General features: G+C 46.6%; 1 protein-coding gene across 1 annotated transcript in view; it reads left to right on the top strand.

The window, feature by feature from the left end:
* Positions 1-691: 691 nt before the first annotated feature.
* EML6 (EMAP like 6) overlaps positions 692-19,385 on the top strand; it is a gene marked incomplete at its 3' end in the record, with an annotated part of 77,678 nt that continues 58,984 nt past the window's right edge. The window contains exons 1-2 of the mRNA XM_027898215.1: positions 692-827; positions 1,593-2,255. Of these exons, the coding sequence (XP_027754016.1) occupies positions 2,059-2,255 (197 nt within the window). The remainder of the gene's footprint in view (positions 828-1,592; positions 2,256-19,385) is intronic.

Raw genomic sequence — 19,385 nt, 5'->3', positions numbered from 1 at the left:
ACATGCAGGTGTAAATTGCTGTCATGACCAGTGACAGGACTCAAGGAAACAGCCAGAGCTGAGTCAGGGGAGGTTCAGGTGGGATACCAGGAGAAGGTTTTGCACCCAGAGGGGAGTCGAGCACTGCCAGAGCTCCAGGAGCATTTGGACAGCGCTCTCGGGGACAGGGTGGGATTGTCGGGGTGTCCTGTGCAGGGCCAGGAGTGGAACTCGATGACCCCTGTGGGTCCCTTCCAACTAAGGATATTCTTAGGATAAAACAACGTGTTTTGCTGGTGAGGTAGTTTAAAAAAAAAAAAAAAAAAAAAAGAAAAGTGACTGCGATTTTGGTTGTATCTCGTGAGACTTTTGGAGACTACCGTAAACAAGGGAAGCAGAAAGTCGTTTTTTATTGCCCAAATCTGTGTGTCCCCGGCGGGGCAGGGCTGAGGGAACCCCGGCCCCTCACGGCCCGGGCCCCGCAAAGGGCGGGAAGGGCTCGCGCCCCGTGAGGCGCCGCGCGACCCGCAAAGGGCGGGAAGGGCTCGCGCCCCGTGAGGCGCCGCGCGCACCGGCCCCGCCCCGGGGCGGCCGCCGTGAGGGCTCCGTGAGGGCTCCGTGAGGGCTCCGCCCGCCCGGGGCGGCACCGTGAGGGCTCCGCCCGCCCGCGGGGGGCCGGACTCCCGTGGAGGTGGGTCCGGAGGCTCCGAGGTTCGCCTCGGGCGACCAGCGGGTTCCCTGCGGGCGAGAGTCCCGCCGCCGTGTCCCGGAGTGCTGCCGGCGCTGTGACCCCGGGTGTGAGAGGTGCCAACGCGCACATCGGTGTGAGGCGTGTTGTGTGGGAAAAGGTACAGGGGTTGTTGTCAGCCTCGGGTTTAATTCCCTCTCCCCGTCCATCTGGCGCTGTGCCCTGTGAATGTTTGGTTCTCTGATTCCAGCATCCTCTTCCCTGCGGTTGTGGCCGAGTTTCTGGAGGGCTGGGTTTGGGCTCCTGTGGAGTGATACTATAAAGCGGTGGATGTCTTATCCCCAGCGACATGCAGCAGCCACGCTCGGCTGATAATGACAATACAAATTCTGCTTTAGGAAAAGCAGAACACAAGCGAGGAAATGTGTTCCTTGGAATATCATTCCAAAGGATGACAGTACAAAAAAGAAAAAAAAAAGAAAAGAAAAAAAAAAAAAAAAAAAAAAAAAAAAAAAAAAAAAAAAAAAGCCACCAGCCTCCACTACCTCATGGTGAATTGGGCTGAAAATGGGAAACTTAAAATTGTTTTAATTACGTGGTTGCTGTAGAATCCCAAAGGAGGAAGTTTTGGGTTGCTGGGGGATAAGGAAAGGTGGGTTATATCCCCGTATTTATGCTGGCTGTTGTGTAAGAGATGGTATTGAAAGAGAGGATCCCCGTGAGGACTCAGAGCGTTGGATCGTGCTGAGAGGGCTCAGAAGCACCCAGACCACCCCCAGTACCCATCCCAGCAGAGCTCCCCTCATCCAAACAGTCCCTCCCCCGGCCAGGCAGAGCTCCCCCATCCCAGCAGACCCTTTGCATTTTAAACACACGTGCCCTCTGCAATTCAAACCCACAGGGCTCGTGTTTTCTTCTCTTTCAGCTCTGGCCCCGAGGGTAACTATGTTCAAAAGAGGAGCACCCGGGAAGCTTTGTGCAGGAAGCCAAGAAGGTGCCACACGGGAGACGCAGCGGGGAGCCTTTGGCAGTTGGTGCTGGTGACGCACAGAAGTTACTTTGGCTTCGGAAAAGACAAAAGGCGCGGTGTGCTGCCCATGTAGGTGTGCTGGTGTGCCCCCGAGAAGTTGGCTGGTGGCGCGGCGGCGGCGGAGCGGCGGCGGCTCGTCCTGGGCAGCGGCGGCGGCGGCGGCAGATGATGGTGGCGGCGCGGCGCTGAGCGGCGGCATCCCGGCTCCGCCGATGCGCCTGCCGGCCCCATCCCCGCTCGGAAGGGCCACCTGAGGCTCCGGCAGCTGGGCAGGCATCGCCAACGCCGGCGAGGGGAACGCGTGCCGGGGGCAGGCGGGTCAGCGCTCGGCTGTGTGCGGGTGGGCAGGGGGTTGGTTATCATGGCGGATCGGACGGCTCCGCGCTGCCAGCTCCGGCTGGAGTGGGTGTACGGCTACCGGGGCCACCAGTGCCGCAACAACCTGTACTACACGGCAGGCAAAGAGGTCGTGTACTTCGTGGCCGGAGTCGGCGTGGTTTACAACACCAGGGAGCACAGCCAGAAATTCTTCCTCGGGCACAACGATGATATTATCAGGTAAGGGGGCTGACTTCTCTGGTGGTGGGGTGGGGTGGGGTTTAAAGGGAAGGGAGGAGAATGTAGGGCTGGCAGAATACCCCCTCCTTGCTTCTTTACAGCTCGGCTTGCACCTGCCCTTTTCAAGCAGCCCAGATTTGTTAGCGGCAGCCTGTGTGAAAGAAAGCTCTATTTCTCGATACTATCGGTTATCATTATTTTGTAGCAAAGCTGCAAAATGTTGCAGTAATAAGAGAGGGATGGTAAGTTTTTCTCTTGCACTGCACCAAAAGCAAGGCACTCGGTTTCAGCACTGGGAAGATCTTAGTGCAACAGTGCTGCAAAGCCGTGGCTCCAGCACGGTGATCTTCCCAGAGCTGGGACCCCGGCTCGTCAGCTCTGACATGGCACAGAAGGCAGGTGTAGCTCTCCTTGCCCTCAGCAAATCCCAGCACGAGAGCCCATAAATCTGACACATCGCTCACACTAAGCTGCTTTTAATAGCATCCGGAAAATTTAAATCAAAATCAACTTCAGCTGTTTGCACTCCAGGCAAAAAATCCCAAGCATGCTGGTGCAAGATGGCTACAGAAGCGCAGGTCTGGCTCCTCATCTGTCCAGTTTATTGCCTCTTTCTCTCAAATTCTGCCCGAGAAGTAAATTTAATTGATGGTCTTGTCCTGCAGGATGCTGATTTGTACTGCAGCTCACAAAATTGCACAATAAAAACGTGGTTAAAGAGGTCTAGGTACCCCCCTAGGAATCTGCCCAAAATACAGAAAATTACATTGGTAAAATAGAAAATCCTGTTGTAGCTACTACTGTGTGACAGAAATGTGAGCCCAGAATATCCCCATGAAGGATGTTGCCTGGCGATGACACTCCTCTGAGCACAGCTATGTGCTGCCCTCCCTGTTCACCCAATTCAGCATGAATGAAGGAAGGGTTTTGTTGACGATGTGGAACCAGAGCAGTCCCAGGTGACTCATGGTGCGGGAGTGCTGTGGAAACATCTGCTGAAGGCAGAGTCCTGACGCTCCCTAACCACCTCACCCAACTGTCACCTAATCCCTGCTTATGGAAACCAGCCGCTTGTCCTGGGAAGAGCTTTTGGCTGCTGTGTGTCCTGGGTAGCATCCTTCTCTCCAGGATGTGTTACAGCGCTTTGTCAAGTCCTGTGGGTGTGCATAGAGGTTCATGCTGGTTTCAAAGGTGTTACAGCTCCAAAAGGCTGTTTAAATACACACTGGGCGGCTCAGAGAACAGCCAGGTGTTTTAGATGCGTCTACAGTATCATGACATTAAAAGTTTTACTTGTTGTATGGACATAAATTTCAATACTCTGTGGAATAGGAAGTGTAATCCATGTAGAGAGTTGTATATTTCAGAGGTTGTGCTTGAATTCTTATTAAATACTAGAAATATAATTTCTTAAAGCACAGCTACGTAATTACAGATCTCCACTGAGTTTTGGCTGGACAGTGATGCTTTGGTTCTCTCTTTCTTTTTTAATATCCAATCGGCTGAGGAAAAAATGTCCCAAATATTATACTTGTACTTTTGAGTAGGTAATTCCGTGTGTGGTCGTCACTGATATGACTCATAAATGCAGGAATTTAAATTCTCACATTTTAGGCTTCACAGCTCTCATCCAATTGAGATGAATGGGATGAATGTACTTATCCAATTTTTGTGGTTTTGTTGGGATTTACTTGCCTGAGACCAGCTCCTAAACAGCAGTGTGTGCAATTGCAGTACAACAGGTTGTAATTTCTAAAGAGGTTTGAAACACCATTTTAAAAAAAGAAAACTTGCAGATTTTGGAAAATATTGCAAATTGCTGAGACCAGAAGACCTTGAAGTGGGAAGATCATCTGCTTCCAAGGACTGCTGTTATCTCCTTTTGTGTTGAAAGGTTTTTGTGAATGCTGTTCTGTGGCAAAAAATTTGATGCCACCGTGATTCTCCGAGCTGATCCCATGTATTAGCTGGGAGTGTTTGTTGAAGTCATGAAGGGGGATATTTGTCCTTGGTGGAAAGGTCAGGTGTGGATGTTCAATGTGTTCTCACAAGATTAATAGTTCTGCCTCTTGTCTTGTATCAAAATAATGCGGTTGGACATAATTTAGTTTGGGCTAAAGCAGACCAGAGTGTATTTGATTAATGGAGAAATGCCATTTTTCCCAAGATCCGTATTTAAAGGCGAGTCTGTCTGTACAAGGAACGGGATGTACTGCACTTGGCTGGTGAGGTCGATGTTCTGAGTGCTCAAGTGAGCTCAGAATGTCCTGTTTTCTGAGCAAAGCCCCCACCAGGTGCTGTGCTTCCCAGCTCTTCCTCCTTGAACTTCAGCATGAGATGAGCTCCTCAACCACCTGATTTTACCTCTGAGTGAGCCCTGCTTTGTGGAGGGGTTTGTGGGTACCCTCCAGAGCTCCCCTGCTTACCTGAAGTGTCCTGTGGTTCCTTTGTTACTGCCATTCACGTAGCACAGTTCTTCTTGCGTGTTACTCAGCGTGGGGTAGCTCACGCTATTGATTAGCAAGTGCTGTCATTAGAGCAGAGGATCAACACGTGGTTGGAGTGAATCAGCGTTAGTTCTGGTCTCTGAAGGGTCTGGGTCGTTTCTGTTTGTCGCTGTACAAAGTGTCCTGTAACTGCTTGTCACTGAAGGCAGTCGTTCCTGCGGGGCAGGATTCGGGTTCACGAGCTGATGTGAACACACGGGGGTTGTTTCCTTCTGGAGTAATTTAAAAGTGGGCTTTTGCAGCAGCTCATTGTAACAGCAGTGACTTTGTGTGGGAGTGAGAATCTTGCAATTCGTGCAGCGTCACTGCCTTCCTCAGGAGCCCTGCGAACGTGGGATCCGTGTGTAGCAGGGCCACCCGCAAGGCTGGCTCGTTGCTCCTGACACCAGTGGAACACTTTCAGGAGAACAAAAGGTTTTCTTAGTTTATGTTGTGCCTTACTCGTAGAACAGTGATCAATTAGATCAATCCTTGGGTTTCCCTTAATTAAGCGTTGAGTGGAGGTAGCTCTTTCCTATAACTGTTCTGCGGTTTTTGCATATGTGAAAGCCACAGAAAACAGTAAAAATACAACTGACTGAGATACTTCTCATCATATAAAATACAGTTGATTTTATTTCTTTTTACAGGATTCACTTGTAAAGAGGGATTGATTCCTAACCTTGAGGAATTTTCTGCTGGTGTAGTAGTGAAGTTGTGCCTCCTTGTTCTTGAGTCCCAAGAGTTTCTGCAGCACTAAGCACTTGTCCTGAATATGGCAAAGCTTACAGGGGACCCCCTTTGACAGGCTATTGCAGACTTCACCTGCACGTTCTGCACAGCCCAGCTCGCTGTGGTATCTGGTATTTTGTGTAGTGTGCGGGTCTCTGTGAGGCACTGTGCCTCAGGCCTGCTCCTCTGCCAGGCCTCTGTGCTGCCTGGCTGTGGTCCCTGCAAAGCCCCCTGTTATCCCTGGATTGCGGGGCACGTTGTTTATGTAAGGCAGTGTGGGATTTATCAGAATATTGCTGTAAGTGTGTGTGTGTGTGTGTGAGTGCCACTGTGCTGACAGATTGGGATTAAACCACAGCCGTGCCAGTGGGATGAGATTTACTGCTGACATACACACTGGAGGCCTGCTTTCTTCCCAGGAGGGTTGTTTCGGGAGACAGGATGTGGACTGGAATATGACTGTACGTTTTCTTGTCTTTCTGCCATTGGGAAAAAAGGAATAGGATGCCAGAAGCAACATTGTGTGTTGCTGGCTGTAGTAAATGTAATTTTAGAATGAGTAAATTGATGGCAGAGCTAATCAAAACCCCAGAGACAGAAGATATATCTGTACTTTTATATTTTTATTTAACAGTATGTATCATAGTATTTCTGCCTATAGGGTGGTGCTTATTTGAAGAGATCTGAAATACTTTGTTTACTCGCCACCATTTGGATGGTGACAGCAGATTCTCTAGAGTGGTGGTCAAGTTACTGTGGATGCTGGATGTGTTTTGGGAACTGTTTTGAGAGATTAAGTTGTTGCACAAGTTTCATATGGAAGAAATTAATGCCCCCTGAAAACTCATCAGCTTTATTGCTTCCTTTGCTTTCAGCCTCAGAAAACCTGGGGAAATTGCAGTTTATCCCATGAAGTTCTGGTGGCCTCTTTTGCCCGCTCTTGACTGCTGTGCTGCATTTAGGTTGGAAGTCTTGCCCAGGGTTGTTATAAACTGCTGTAAATTTGTTTTAAATATCCATGGGAATGCATCAGGCATGTTGGAATATGTAGCTGCAGTATCTTGTTGAATGTGGGTTTAGAAATACATGGATCAGTTCAAAGTGGGGAGAAACTCAGCAGGCATTTGTCACAATATATCAATGAGAATAGTCCTTGTTTAGCTCCAGTCTTCAACCAGAGCAGCCTATCCTTCATTTTTTAATATTTTTTTTAAATTTTCTCTGCATTAACTCTGCACCTTTTTAACTTGTTTTATTTCAATTTGATTTGAGATGACCAGGAGTCATCAGGTAGTTGTGTGTAATCACTCCTTACTAGGATGAAAACTCAAAGAAAATACTTTGATATAAGTAACCTTAATTTCAAATGTTCTTAGTTTGAAGGATGGGGAGGAGCTGAAGGCACAGTTTTGTGTTAGTGTTTTGTGTTATCAAACTCCCAGCAAAAGTATATATACAAATTGTGGTCTTTAGAGATGTTTATAAACTGCATTTTGCAGGCCAGAAGAGATCAGCTCCATGAACTATCACTGCTCTCTCTTCCTGACGAAGTGCATGTCAGATAGATTTATGTAGGCAATTTCCAGATACTTTTTTTTTTTTTTCTTCTAAGCCTTGATTAGGTTTCTGCAGCAAGATGAGATGCATTTCTGCCCCAAGAACATTTAGTTGTCTGGCTTTTCTGATCAACAGACAAGTTGAATTTAAATTCTCCTTTAGAAGTGGTGTTTATAACAGACTGGGAACGAGACCTCCAGAGCTTTAGGGAGCCCTGATCTTAAGGCCATGTACATGTTTATGTCAAATTCCTTCAAACATTCCAGCAGCACAATGAACTTTGGTGCTCTGCATCTTACTGCTGGAACTCGTGTTGGAATCTGTTCTTCCTTCTCTGACAGATGGATTGAAATACTCTGGGATGGTAATAAAAACAGAATATGAAATAAAGGTTACTCTCCGAGGGATATAGCAACCCTGCTATTTTGGGTGCCTAACTTTCTGTGTTACAAAAGACTGCACTGGGGATTTTTGATCAGGAATTGTGAGTGCCTTCATTACATTAGCAGAGGGGAATGTTGAAGGCATAATCCTGCTGCCTAGTACTACAGCTTATCTGTAGTCACACGAATAGTGATGCCTGCACACCAAAATTGGGCATCCATTCATGCCAAACATCTGCTTCCTCAGCTTCAGAAATTCTTCCATCTGCAGAGTTAAATACTGCAAGTGTCATTCAATCATTAGTTGCAAATATTAATTGCACAGTGCCAGTATTTATAACAGTGAATGTAACAGTAAATAACTAGTAGTAGGCAGTAGTTGTAAAAAAAGACAATAAAGCAATCCCTCCAGGATTCTGAGGGATTCTCATCTGTTTAGAAATTTATTTTTTTCTTACAAGCTACTGAAATGCTGTTCAGTGGAACTACTCTGTTAGTGTCTGTCAAACAAGTTTCTAATACACAGTCATGTTCCCAGTCCAGGGCCTTGTGCAGCTACAGTGATTGTTACGTGTGGTCTGGCCTCCTGCTTCCACAGCGGGTTTATTTGGGTTTTTTTGAACATGTAGTATCAGGAGGTGGCCTCAGATGTCTCAAATGACATATTGAGTGCTCGTGTAAGCTGTCTGTAGTCACAAGAGCTATTTCAAAGCTTTGCTTGTCAGACGGGAGCGGTTTGTCTGGTTCTGTCTGGGAATTAGATCAAACCATGTCAGTCTGACAGGCTGCTCTGCGATGGGCAGCTCTGTGCTCCTTCCTCACAGTGCAGTCCCTGCTTCCCAGGAGGGGAAAGGTGTCAGTGCCTGTTCCCAGAGGGCTCCCCTTGCAGTTTGGTTGGTTCTGGAGGGGGCCTTGCAGCAAACTGTCCCTCTATTTGCTGTGCAAACACATGAGGGTCTAACCCACAGTTACTGATGTCAGACGGAACGGCCTTTCTGCCTGTAGTGGCCCTTTTGATGGTGGGCCAGGCTGTCGAGCATTGCTGTGGGCTCTGGGGTTGCAGAAATCCCAGGGAGGACTCTCGCTGTCCCCTCCCAGCCGCACGCTGTGTGAGCGGCACAGGGCTGGTGTGGCAGGTGAGGGAGGGAGGCAGTGAGTGAGTGGGTAACCGAGTTGTAGCTCATTGATCATGCGGGAAAGGAGCACCCAGAGAGCCCCGTTACCTTCCTGGGGCACTGACAGCTCCCTGCAGGGCTCTACAGGACACAGCCAGGGCTGCCAGTGCAGGGAACCTGCTGCCTGCACCTGCTGAGCACCGGCAGGGGCCACACACGGCTTCCCACAGAGCACACAGTGCGGCAGGGAAAGGGCAGATATAGCCTGGGTGTTTGAGATTATTGGACATGGGCTCAGGGAACTAAATCTGCTCTTTGAGGCTGGAGCAGATCTCTGACTATTTAATGGTGTTAAACAGTGGTGTTCAAGAGACACCACCGTCCTTTTATTCTCTTCTGGGGTGGCACTGCCCTCCTCTATTTATTGCCCACACTGCAGCATTTAATCAGCTGGCTTCTGTACCACACGTCACAGCATTCAGAATGTAATTAGAATTTTGGGGAGCTTCTTTTGCGTATGCAACTCCTTTGAATACAGGATTTGTGATAGAAACTGTATCACAGAACTGAAATATTTCACAGTAATTTCGAGTGAAAATTTGATACGTTTGTTATGTCATTTGTTATGACATAAAAGTTTGGCAAAGAATAAATTAAGAGGGTCAATTCCCTTTTTTTCCTTCCTGTTAATTGGAGGGAGAACACCTTTTTAAAGGAATCTGCACATCCATTTTAGACTCATCTCGTCCCTCTTATCTCTCCTCTCTGATAAGGACAGCTCAGGTTATTAAAAATTATTCTTTTATCCTTTTAAATTATCCTTATATCCTTTTAAAAAATTACTTTTCATTATTTCAGGTCCTCCGTGGCAGAACACTAATAATTCTATGAAAAGAGCAATTTTATAAATAATTGCCATCTTAAGAAAATAGATATAATTTCTTCCTTTGAGATTAAACTTAGCCAAGAACTTAAGAGTTTCAAGGGCTTTGCATGTTTTGTTCCTTTCTTCATGTAACAAGACAATGTAGAAGTTGCTACCTGTTGGTAGTTTTAAGGCTCTTATCAGAATATACCCTGTTGTTTTATTGTCTTCTTGGGAGCTGTAGAGGAGAGGGCTGGAATAATCTTCAAAAGCACAAATGGCAAGTCCTACAGTTTTCAACTCTTGCACCAAATCTCTCATGTCAGTGTATATGTTAACAGTTTCTGTTGCAGTGCAGGTTAATGCATTACCAGAGGAATTAGAAATAAGGATATCAGAAAATGTATGGCTTGAATTGACAATGAGTGCCAGGAATGAGATGAGGTTTTTGGAGAGCTTGTGCACTGTGCTTTTTACCTTAGGTTGGGAGTGATTATTAGGGGTGATACATGGTTTTGCCATAGGTCTGTAGCATGGATACATTAAATATAAATTTCCTTAACTTCCTCCTGGAGAGAGGATATTTTGCTCAGGAAACCTTTAAGAGAACAGAAGAGCAAGCAGATACCTGACCTGTGTCCAGGGACAGGTGAAATCTTCTTTAGCAGCGTGTGTTTTTGAAAGCTCTGAAACACACGAATGCCTCAAATCGGTGCTGCAGAGACCTGTTTCTGTGTGTCCCCCCCACGGAGTGCGTTGCTATTTCCCTCTCCTGGCTGGCTGCCACGCTGTGCTGAAATCTGGAGTCCGCCCAGCCGAGCTGAATGCACTTGATTAGCTGATTCAGTGGGAGCAGCACTGCCCTCATCTTACACGGGCTCTGGCTCCGGGAGGCTGCTCGGCTGTAGCCGGGGGAGCGCAGCAGAGCCCGCTCGCTCTGGGCAGGGGGACTGCACTGCCCCGTGCTCAGGAACAGGGGACAGGGCGGGTGGGCTGGCCAGGGACACACATGGCAGTGTCCTCATCGACCTGGCAGCTGTGGGGGAAGCTGCTTTCTCTGCTCCTGGCAAGTGGAAGGCAACCCCCCTGCAACATCCACGATATACCGTAAGCTAGAGAAAAACCCGAAGTATTAGCAAATGACAAGCAGTAAACCAGATTATAAGTGCCCGAGGCTACACGCTGCCAGGCAGTTACATAATGGCAAAAACTCCTCAGCCTCCACTGCAGCCCCGAACCTGAAATACAGCACAAAGGTCTCCCGGCGGCCCAGCTCGCAGATTTCACAGAGGCACAACCCCAGGTTCCCCATCTCTGCTCTGAAGAGTTGCCTGAGGAGTCAAGAGAAAAAGAGAAATAATAATAGGCGAGAAAATGAGTTGTAGTGCTTACATAAAAACATAAAGAGTCATAATTCTGTGTTTGTTTATATAACTCCTGGTATTAGTCTCACAAAACTGAAGTTTGAAAGGCATTCTTTGGATCACCCTAATCCCCCTCAAATACAGCGTGTCAGGGATTTTGGGAGTGTCAGAGCTTCCCACCTGCTCCTTCCTGTTGGTGTCTGCCACTGGCTGCACATCCATTAAACACAGGGAGCATTAAGAACTGTTTGGATCATTAATAACTTACGTTGCATTAGAAGGCCCGTTTGGGATAATTGGGGAGTCCTATATTGTGAGGGTGCCTAATGCAGCTGGTCCTAGGGAAGAGAAGTGGGGCTGAATATCTTTTCCAAATGTGTGGTCTGTCGCTCACTGCAGCAGGAGGGTTAGTGAACACTTCAGGGACACTCCAGCTTCTCAGGGATTTAATCCTGAAAATTTGCTTGTGTAAAACATTCATCGGACTATGTGGCATTGCGTTGTATTTGAAACTTGGTGTATTTACCTCCTGTTGCAGCTCACTTCTAAGTGACTGTAGGGCACTCCCATAAACATCACTTAGGGTAAGTTGCTGTGGAGTTGTGTTTGTGTGTGGTTTGTGGGCTCTGAACAGCGGGGCAGGTGTTGGTGGAGTTCCTTTCCCTTGGCTGGCTGTGGTGCTGCTTGACATCCCAGAGTCAGGAGCCTGAGCCTGCTGGATGTGCCAAGGCAGGTCAGCTCAAACCTCTACCAAGTTTGTCTCCTAAAGGAACAGTAAGCAAGGATTCTCAGCCATTTCCCTTCACGTGTTTTTTCCCAACTATCCATTTTATAGCCAGCACAAAAGGGAAGTTACTTGACTTAAAGAACATGCTAAATCCCCAAACTCTGTCTTCCCTTTCTGCTGTTTCTCTTCTCTTTCTGTAGAGCTTCCACAGACATGATTTGCTTTTTAGCTCTGTGGGCACTGCCTTATGTGCGAACATATGAATTGCTCTGTTACACAGATGGATCATTTGAAAAGTTTGGAAGTAAATTCATCTTCCATGTCTAAAACTTCTAGAAAATACTCGAATTTCCAGGGCTCATTTGTACACTCTGAGGAGAATTAGGATGCAGATCTTTAGCTTTGCAGAGCCTGCTGAATACGTGAGTGTGCCTGGGCATGTGAGGAAATCCTGGATGTGCATGGGAGATGGGTGACAGCTCTTTATTTTTGTAAATGCCTATGTAAAGAATATTGTACATCCAAACAGAGAGTCCTGTTCTCTGAGAGCTGCTTTGTGTGAGATAGAACATCAGTTTTTGTCAGAGAGCTGAGAAGGCAGCGGCCCTTTATCTGAGCCAGGAATGTTTTGGCCCTTGTACCTACGTCAGTAAAACTTCACAGTTGTATTTTGGTAAACTTTTAGACCTGGTGCTGGCTCAGGAGATAATTTAAATTAGGAACAACCAGCGTATTTTGTGTTTCAGCAGGGGACAGATTAAATGAAGTATGAATACCCTGCTCTTGGATATGACAGCCCTTTAGACTGCCCTGTTTCCTGCTGTGTTAAAGAGTTCTTTGATGGAATTATTGCCACTGTGCTCTGTACACTGTGTTGCGCTTCACATTTTCCTCCTGGTATCTGTAATGTTTCATTTGTAATCCCTGGGACTCCCCACTGCCTGGAGGTAAATGCTCTTTTACCTTGTCATTTAGTTTGGTGGGAATTACTTTATATGTGGTGACAGTTAAGTGCACTGCACACTTGTTTTCCCTGCCTTCTCCCTCCCTATCAGATACAACCATTTAATGAGCCCAAAGCCCTCCAAACTGAGCATGTTCTGCAGCTGTCACAGGTTACTGCCAGCTGAGCTCTACTTTCTGGGACCCACCTCAGTCTTTGGCAGGATTGTCTTCTGGTTTTTAAACATATATGCAACACAAATATATATATATATATATATGATTATTATATGATTATGTAGTATTATATAATGCGTAAACATATTTGGCTTTCAAATAACTGGTTGGTTAGATGTCATCCCAGGATTACCTCTTTAACTTCTAGACACCCAGGAGGTAACAGTAAGGAGTGATGCTGTCCCTGCATTCCATTTATGAATGCGCTGGGCTCACACCTGGAATTGCTGAGCAGTTGGAACTAAATAGAGATGTTTGATATCAGCAAATCTGAGCTTTGTCTGAGTAGTCACAGAATTTTAGGCTCCTAGGAAATGTTACCAGTAAAAAAAACAAATCTCTTGCTTGTGACAAGAGGGGGTTTGTGTCTCTGGTATGTGATAGAAATTTAAAAAAAAAAAAGGAAATGTTAATAGTCACCAAAAGGCCGTGATAGCCACAGCCATGGCTTGGCTCTGGGGCTCAGGCTTGGCCCTTGAACGGCACGGCCCAGTCTGGTTGATGGCAGCAAAGCTGGGAATGCCAACCAGCAGAGCTTGCCTGCTGTCAGCACGGATGTGAGGGCTGAGCATGAGCTACCCTGCTGTGCCCAGAGATCCCGGCGATGCTGAGCTGATCCCGGCGATGCTGAGCTGCTGGGTGTGCAGACAGAACATGAGCCACCCCGCTGTGCCCAGAGATCCTGGGGATGCTGAGCTGATCCCAGCGATGCTGAGCTGATCCCGGCGATGCTGAGCTGATCCCGGCGATGCTGAGCTGATCCCAGCGATGCTGAGCTGATCCCGGCGATGCTGAGCTGCTGGGTGTGCAGACAGAGCACGGCACTGCACGTGTCACTGCCGGTCATGTCATGCAGGGCCTGCTCCTCTGGGAACGGGAGCAGACTCTTTCTAACACGCTGGGCTGCAGCTTTGCCCCTGGCTCCCTGCAGTCACTGGGCTGGAAGGAGTCTCCTGGTACCTTCAGCACCCACCATCCCCAGTGCAGAAGCTTCACTGGAGCTGAAGCTGAAGCAGGTCGGTCTCCTGGTTTCTTCTTGGATTGCTCACGGATGTGGGATTTCCCGGCCTTGGTTGTTCATACACATTTTCCCTGTCTTACTTGGAAAATTTTAGCATGTCTTTGATCAGCTGTCCCATAAACCAGTAAAAATCCCTGAGGAACTTGGTTCACAGAAGTTGGTAGCATGTCATCCATTTGGAACATAATTTTGTTGTTAGATATTTAATTTTTCCCGATTAGAATGTTTGTATTTCAATGTGCGCTTCTCTTGATTTAATAATTTTTTTTTGTTTTTCTCAAATTTATGATATTTATACCTCTTGCATTGTTGTCTCAAGAAAGCTGAGCTGCCAGTGAATAAAGAGGAGTGCTTCTCAGTGGCCTTGGGGAAGATGAGCTCAGGACTGTCAATTAAACTGCCACACAACTGCAGGAGCCTGCTCTGCGTGAGCCCCACAGTCACCCCCCTAAAGGCTCCTCGGGGTCTCTCTAACTCGGAGGCATTCTTGGAATGCTACGGGGGAAGTTTCCTTGCTGTCTTGTTTTCCCTTAATTCTTTCTTGCTTGTTCCATCCTCACTGTGGTGGCTGAACTGCCATGGCCAGACTGTAGAGAAATAATGGAACATCTTCCCTGTTGGCTCATATTTGAATTGTCTGTGGTCTCGTGAAGGTTCGGTGTGTGTTGCTTGTAGTCAGTCGTGCATCAGAAACCAGTGACATGTTTACAGGAGAGGGCTTTATGTGAAGGAAGGCCTGGATTGATCCCAGAATGCTCACCTGAAAGCTCAAGAGCTCATCTTGAGATGTGACAGTGCAGAGTGTGTGTGATGTGTGAGGGGATTCACTGGGAGCGGGGGGAGGCTCCTCTGCCCAAACCTGTCTGGGAGGGCGGCTTTACAGTGAGGGATTCCTGGGGAAAGGGGGGGCAGTCTTCAGGCTTTAGGGGTTTTTTTGGAAGTGTACCAAAAGGTGTGTTTAGATTTGTTCTTAATGCATGTTAAATATCAGAATATAGAGATTTATTCCATTGGAGCTCTTTTCCAAAGTAAAAATGCAAACATTTCTAAATGTATTTATGGCTTCATTATAAGATCATAAAAGCCAAAGCATGTAATTTTACTATTTTAATATTTAAACAATGACTATGGAGTAAAGCCTTGGCTTTCACAATTTTTTTTTTAAATTCTGAGATGATTACAGATCTTTTTTTTACTTATTCCAGCTGCCTGCAGGATACAAAAATAAAAGCAAATGTATGCAAAATGCATGGCACAAATTAACATGCATTAAAATTCTGGTTATTTCTCAGCTACTCTGATATTTTTGCAAGAGAGAGCAGAATGTGGATTATGTGTCACACATCAGTCATCTCTATTAATATTTTGCTTTCAAAAATACAAATATAATCAGAAAATATTGATGGCTGTATTTTCAGCTGAGCTGCAGCTCTATTAGTACTGCAGACTATAACAGAGACATTTTAAACCAGCAGCCTTAGGTACCACTACCACGGAACTCAAAAAGGGTGAACTTCTCCTCAGTTTTACTCTTCCTTCCGTGGCAAATGTGGGAATTCCTCCGTGCTGTGTCCTCATGCTGTGTGTACCTTACAGCTTCTCATCTGAAAGCACTGCTCATACCCCTGTGAGTCCAAAAGAAATACATTTTTGGAGCTTGTACAGCCTTTGTGAGATTCCAGAAGGCAAAAGCAGAGGAAGATTTTACTTTGGCTTGTGTAATGATTATTAACATTTCCACTTGAAGCTGCTTCTTTCTTTTGCTTTGTTAAATTGTGGGTTGATGGAATAAAATAATGGACTTTCTAATGGACTTTCTAACTCCTCGGGCAGCTTTCACGTGGCCCAACCTGCTGGGGTGAGCTCCCTGTTCTGAGTAACTAATAAAGCCAGTCCCTTCTTTTCTCCTTAGTTTAATTCCTTTTTTCTGTCATAAAAGCACAAGGAGTGCTTACATACCATGACTCAGAGGCACTAGTCAGCAATACCCCAGGAAATACACCTGCCACCCAGGAGGTGTGCGGGGTACCACCTGTGTCTTAGGCACTGGAGATTCCACTGGGAAGAGGCCCTGGCTGGAGAAGGAATTCTGTGGTATCAGGTTGATGTGGGCTGCAGTCTGAGCTTGTTTGTCCTGCTGACAAGCAGCTGTGTCCTGTGAGGAGCTTGTGTTGGGTGACACCTGGTGAGCACAGATTGTTCTCACAACCTGTGAGGTGAGGGTTCCTCTCCTGTTGAACCTGCTGAGATCAGAACTCCAACAACCTGGGCAGTGACAATCCCTGCAGCTGCAGCTGGCAGGGGCCTGGGCTGGGGCAAACCTGGGGCAGCTGGGATGGGAGGGGAGGGAGCTGGGGCAGATCCACGCCTCAGTTATTCAGCTGCACTCCAGGAGCTGCCCAGGACACCTGGTAAGCACTTTCTTTGCTTATTCAGGCTTTTTTAAACAAAAAAAAAAATCCCCAAACCCCCGAACTGCCCCAGCCTGTGGTAGAAAGGAGAGAAGGGTAAAGTGGAAGATTCTGTTCAGCATTAAATCTGTGTTTCTGTGGTGCTTTAGCACTTGCCTTTCCAGAGTTTATGTGCAGAGCATTGGTATGTTACTGGTGAATTGTTTGGTGATTTTATCGTGATACTGCATAACTTCATCATCAGGAGGATGGCAGAGTACAAACAAACCAAGGGGTTGGTTTTCATCCGTAATTGTTTGCTGTTTTGGCTTTAAAAAGCAGTGATACTTGGCTACCTTTTAATAATAAGCTATGGCTGGGTGACATGTCTTTACATGTCGTCTGCATCTGGGAAACCGGATTAATTCTGTTGTCTGGGAAGTTTAACAGGGTTTTTGTGTAATCTGTTCCACACAAAAGAAACACTTCATACTTAAAAATCTTCAGGTTGTGTCAGAGAATGTAGAAGCCAGAAACCAGCCATCACATTTATTTTAACAGGTGTATTTCTCAGGAAAATGCAATTGTTTTGTGGATAGTAATCCACATAGAAACCTTTCTTGTTTGAATTGTTAGAGAAAAGGGAAAGTGGATTTATTAATATATACTTGTTTAAAACCATCTTTGAATTTTTAGGCGTAGTGTTTGTGTTCTCCACAATTAACTGGCAAAGCTGAATTTCAGAAACCTGGCAAGGGTGCTCAGACACCTGAGATTCCTTCACTTTGCCACGGATCCACTGGAAGTGGAAGCTCAGAGTCCAGAGCCATTCTAATGTTCTGCTGTGGTTCCACATCCCCCATGTACTGTGCATTACTCCCTGAGACCTGACAGCTCACAGAGCTGTTCTCATTCAGAAAGTACAAACATCTAATCCCTTCTCCACAGGAACATTCTTTCCCCCCCCCGCAGTGCAGTCTGATGATCCTCTGGTGTACAACACCACCTTCTTGAAAAGGAACAGGATTGTTGGCCTTGGCTTGGCTTTGCTGGGAGATGATGAGAAGTGTCAGCTGGCAGCTTTCAGAGGGGAGAGCAAAGCATGCTCAGTAGCGCTGCACACTCCTCCTGTTCTGAGTGTCCAAAAAGGAATGTTTTTCTCCAGCCACGTTTGATATTGCCACGTTTATCATTTCTGTAGACCTCCTGTGTACAAAGAACCATCATTTGCTTCTGACCCGTGAAATGCCCCTTGGTGTGCATTTATTGGATGTATTATTGAACCAGGCTCTTACTCTTCTCGGCTTCTTTCCATTGAAGTGCTTAACCTTAAAATATGGTGGGACAGGATTATCTCGAGAAGGATACCCAAGCAGGTTGCAGGTGTCACACTCTGCATTCATCATGAAGTAGGAACACCTTCCCTGGGCTTAAAATCCCCATTTCTGATCAGCACTGAGAGGCAAACCTATGCAATCAGTGTCATTATCCCAGTGTGGATTTTTTAAGGAGGGCCTGTGAGTTTTGTCACCCCACACCATTTGTCATGAGTGTGAATAGGCCTGGGGATTTCCAACTGGATGAGACAAAACTGCTTAAACTGAAAATTAACGTGGGAGTGGTCCAGGGAAGTTATGGCAATGCCTGGGGTTTTAACTTGTTCTTGGTAATATTTTCCATTTCTCCTTGACTATTCTCTGGGTTTTTTGGTTATTTTTGTCACATCTTCTGTATCATACTCATTTTGCAGCTCCTTCTTGATTTCTCTTTTTTTTTTCAGCTATCTCTTTTGCCTGTCCTGTTTCCAAGATTTTCTTCCCGTGTCCCTCGGTGATTCCCGTGGTGATTGACATCACCGTGCTGTGGGCAATTAATTAGTGCTCAGGATTTGCTGCTCACTGTGACCAGCAGTCTGGGAGCTGTTGCCTTGATGTGAATTATCATCACATCTCTGCTCTTAGGAGAAAAGGAGCAGCTACATTCAGGCCATTTTTAGTTGTCTCAGCTCTGGAATGTGGTAAATGGGAAAAAGAAAGGGTTTGATTCCCGGTGGCCGTGCACAGTTTGTGTGTCTGTTTGGCTCTGGTATTTCTGCAGTCAGGCTGGCACAGGGTGAATGCAGGCAGTGAAGGAGGGAGCAATGTCTGACAGTGATTTCTCAACTTACAGCCTTTGTCTGATGTATAAATTGCATTTTCAATCACAGTGTTCAGACCGACCTTCAAATTCTTTATACCAGATGAACTTGAGAGTTTTGCCTATTTCTATTGAGCAGTACCAATTAACAGCACTGTGTAATTAGTGTTCCATGTATTGGGAAGTTACTGGGTTACCCTGGTACCATTTCAGTTGCTGCTTTTATCTCAGCATCACAGAGCAGGGTTCTCTGTTTCCAGTATAACACTTTGTCTTCCTTGAAGAAACAGTCACACCATGGCACATCCCCAGAGCTGTGGACATGCCCTGGTGATGTCATTTTGGGGGTTCCTTTCAGATATGGCAGCGCCTGCAGTCATCCTGTGAGTGCAGATGGAATTAGGCTCAGGTGGGACTCCGTGCACACGTGGGAAAACTGGAATGTGGCCTCTCCTTGGGGTAGTGGGGCTCATATACTGTGTGTATTCCTGAGCACTTGTTGCTCAAAAGCCACCGTTCACGAGGACATTTTGTTTCCATTTCCCTTCGGTGTCATTAAATGGGCTTTGGAGAAAGTCTCCTGGGATTCCTTTTTGCTGGGAGAAACTCAGGGTTGCAAAACATCCCTGAGATGCAAAACATCCCTGAGATGAACGTGGATGAGAAAATCAATCCTTCAGGAGCTGTGTGACCGTGGTGCTGGAGGAGCCCCAGTGCTGCAGGATGTGCTGCAGTGCCCTTCCCCTTTAGGAAATCTGCCCAGTTTTGTTCTCTGTACAGATCCATGTGAGTGTAAATCAGAGCTGGCCTTAATTAACGAGCAGAAGGGTTTTGCTCAAAGCGTTACATTTGAAGGGTTTATTTTTCCTCCTGGAAAAGTGAGGCAATTTTAATCACTTGATCAAAAGCCATTTATGCTTTGAATTTGGCCTGACTCTGTGACCCCTCTGTAGCTCCTGGTGCCACGACAAATTCCACGTTCTGCCAGGCTTGTGTGGCCTTTTGGGCCTGATCTGTCAGGACTTCTGATGAACAAACCTCGTTGAAATGTGGGGGAATAACTCCGTGGGCTTGAGTAACAAACACTGGCAGGAGGAGCCGGTCAGCAGGAACTCCCCAAGGATGAAGAGTAGCAGGAGTGGTTATAACTTCATATGCTTCTGTCACCTTTCTAC

The sequence above is a fragment of the Empidonax traillii genome, unplaced genomic scaffold, assembly GCF_003031625.1.
Source record: "Empidonax traillii isolate 1590-97213 ecotype Southwest subspecies unplaced genomic scaffold, ASM303162v1 scaffold584:size400879, whole genome shotgun sequence".
NCBI lineage: Eukaryota > Metazoa > Chordata > Aves > Passeriformes > Tyrannidae > Empidonax > Empidonax traillii.
This window is presented reverse-complemented; position numbering and strand designations above follow the sequence as displayed.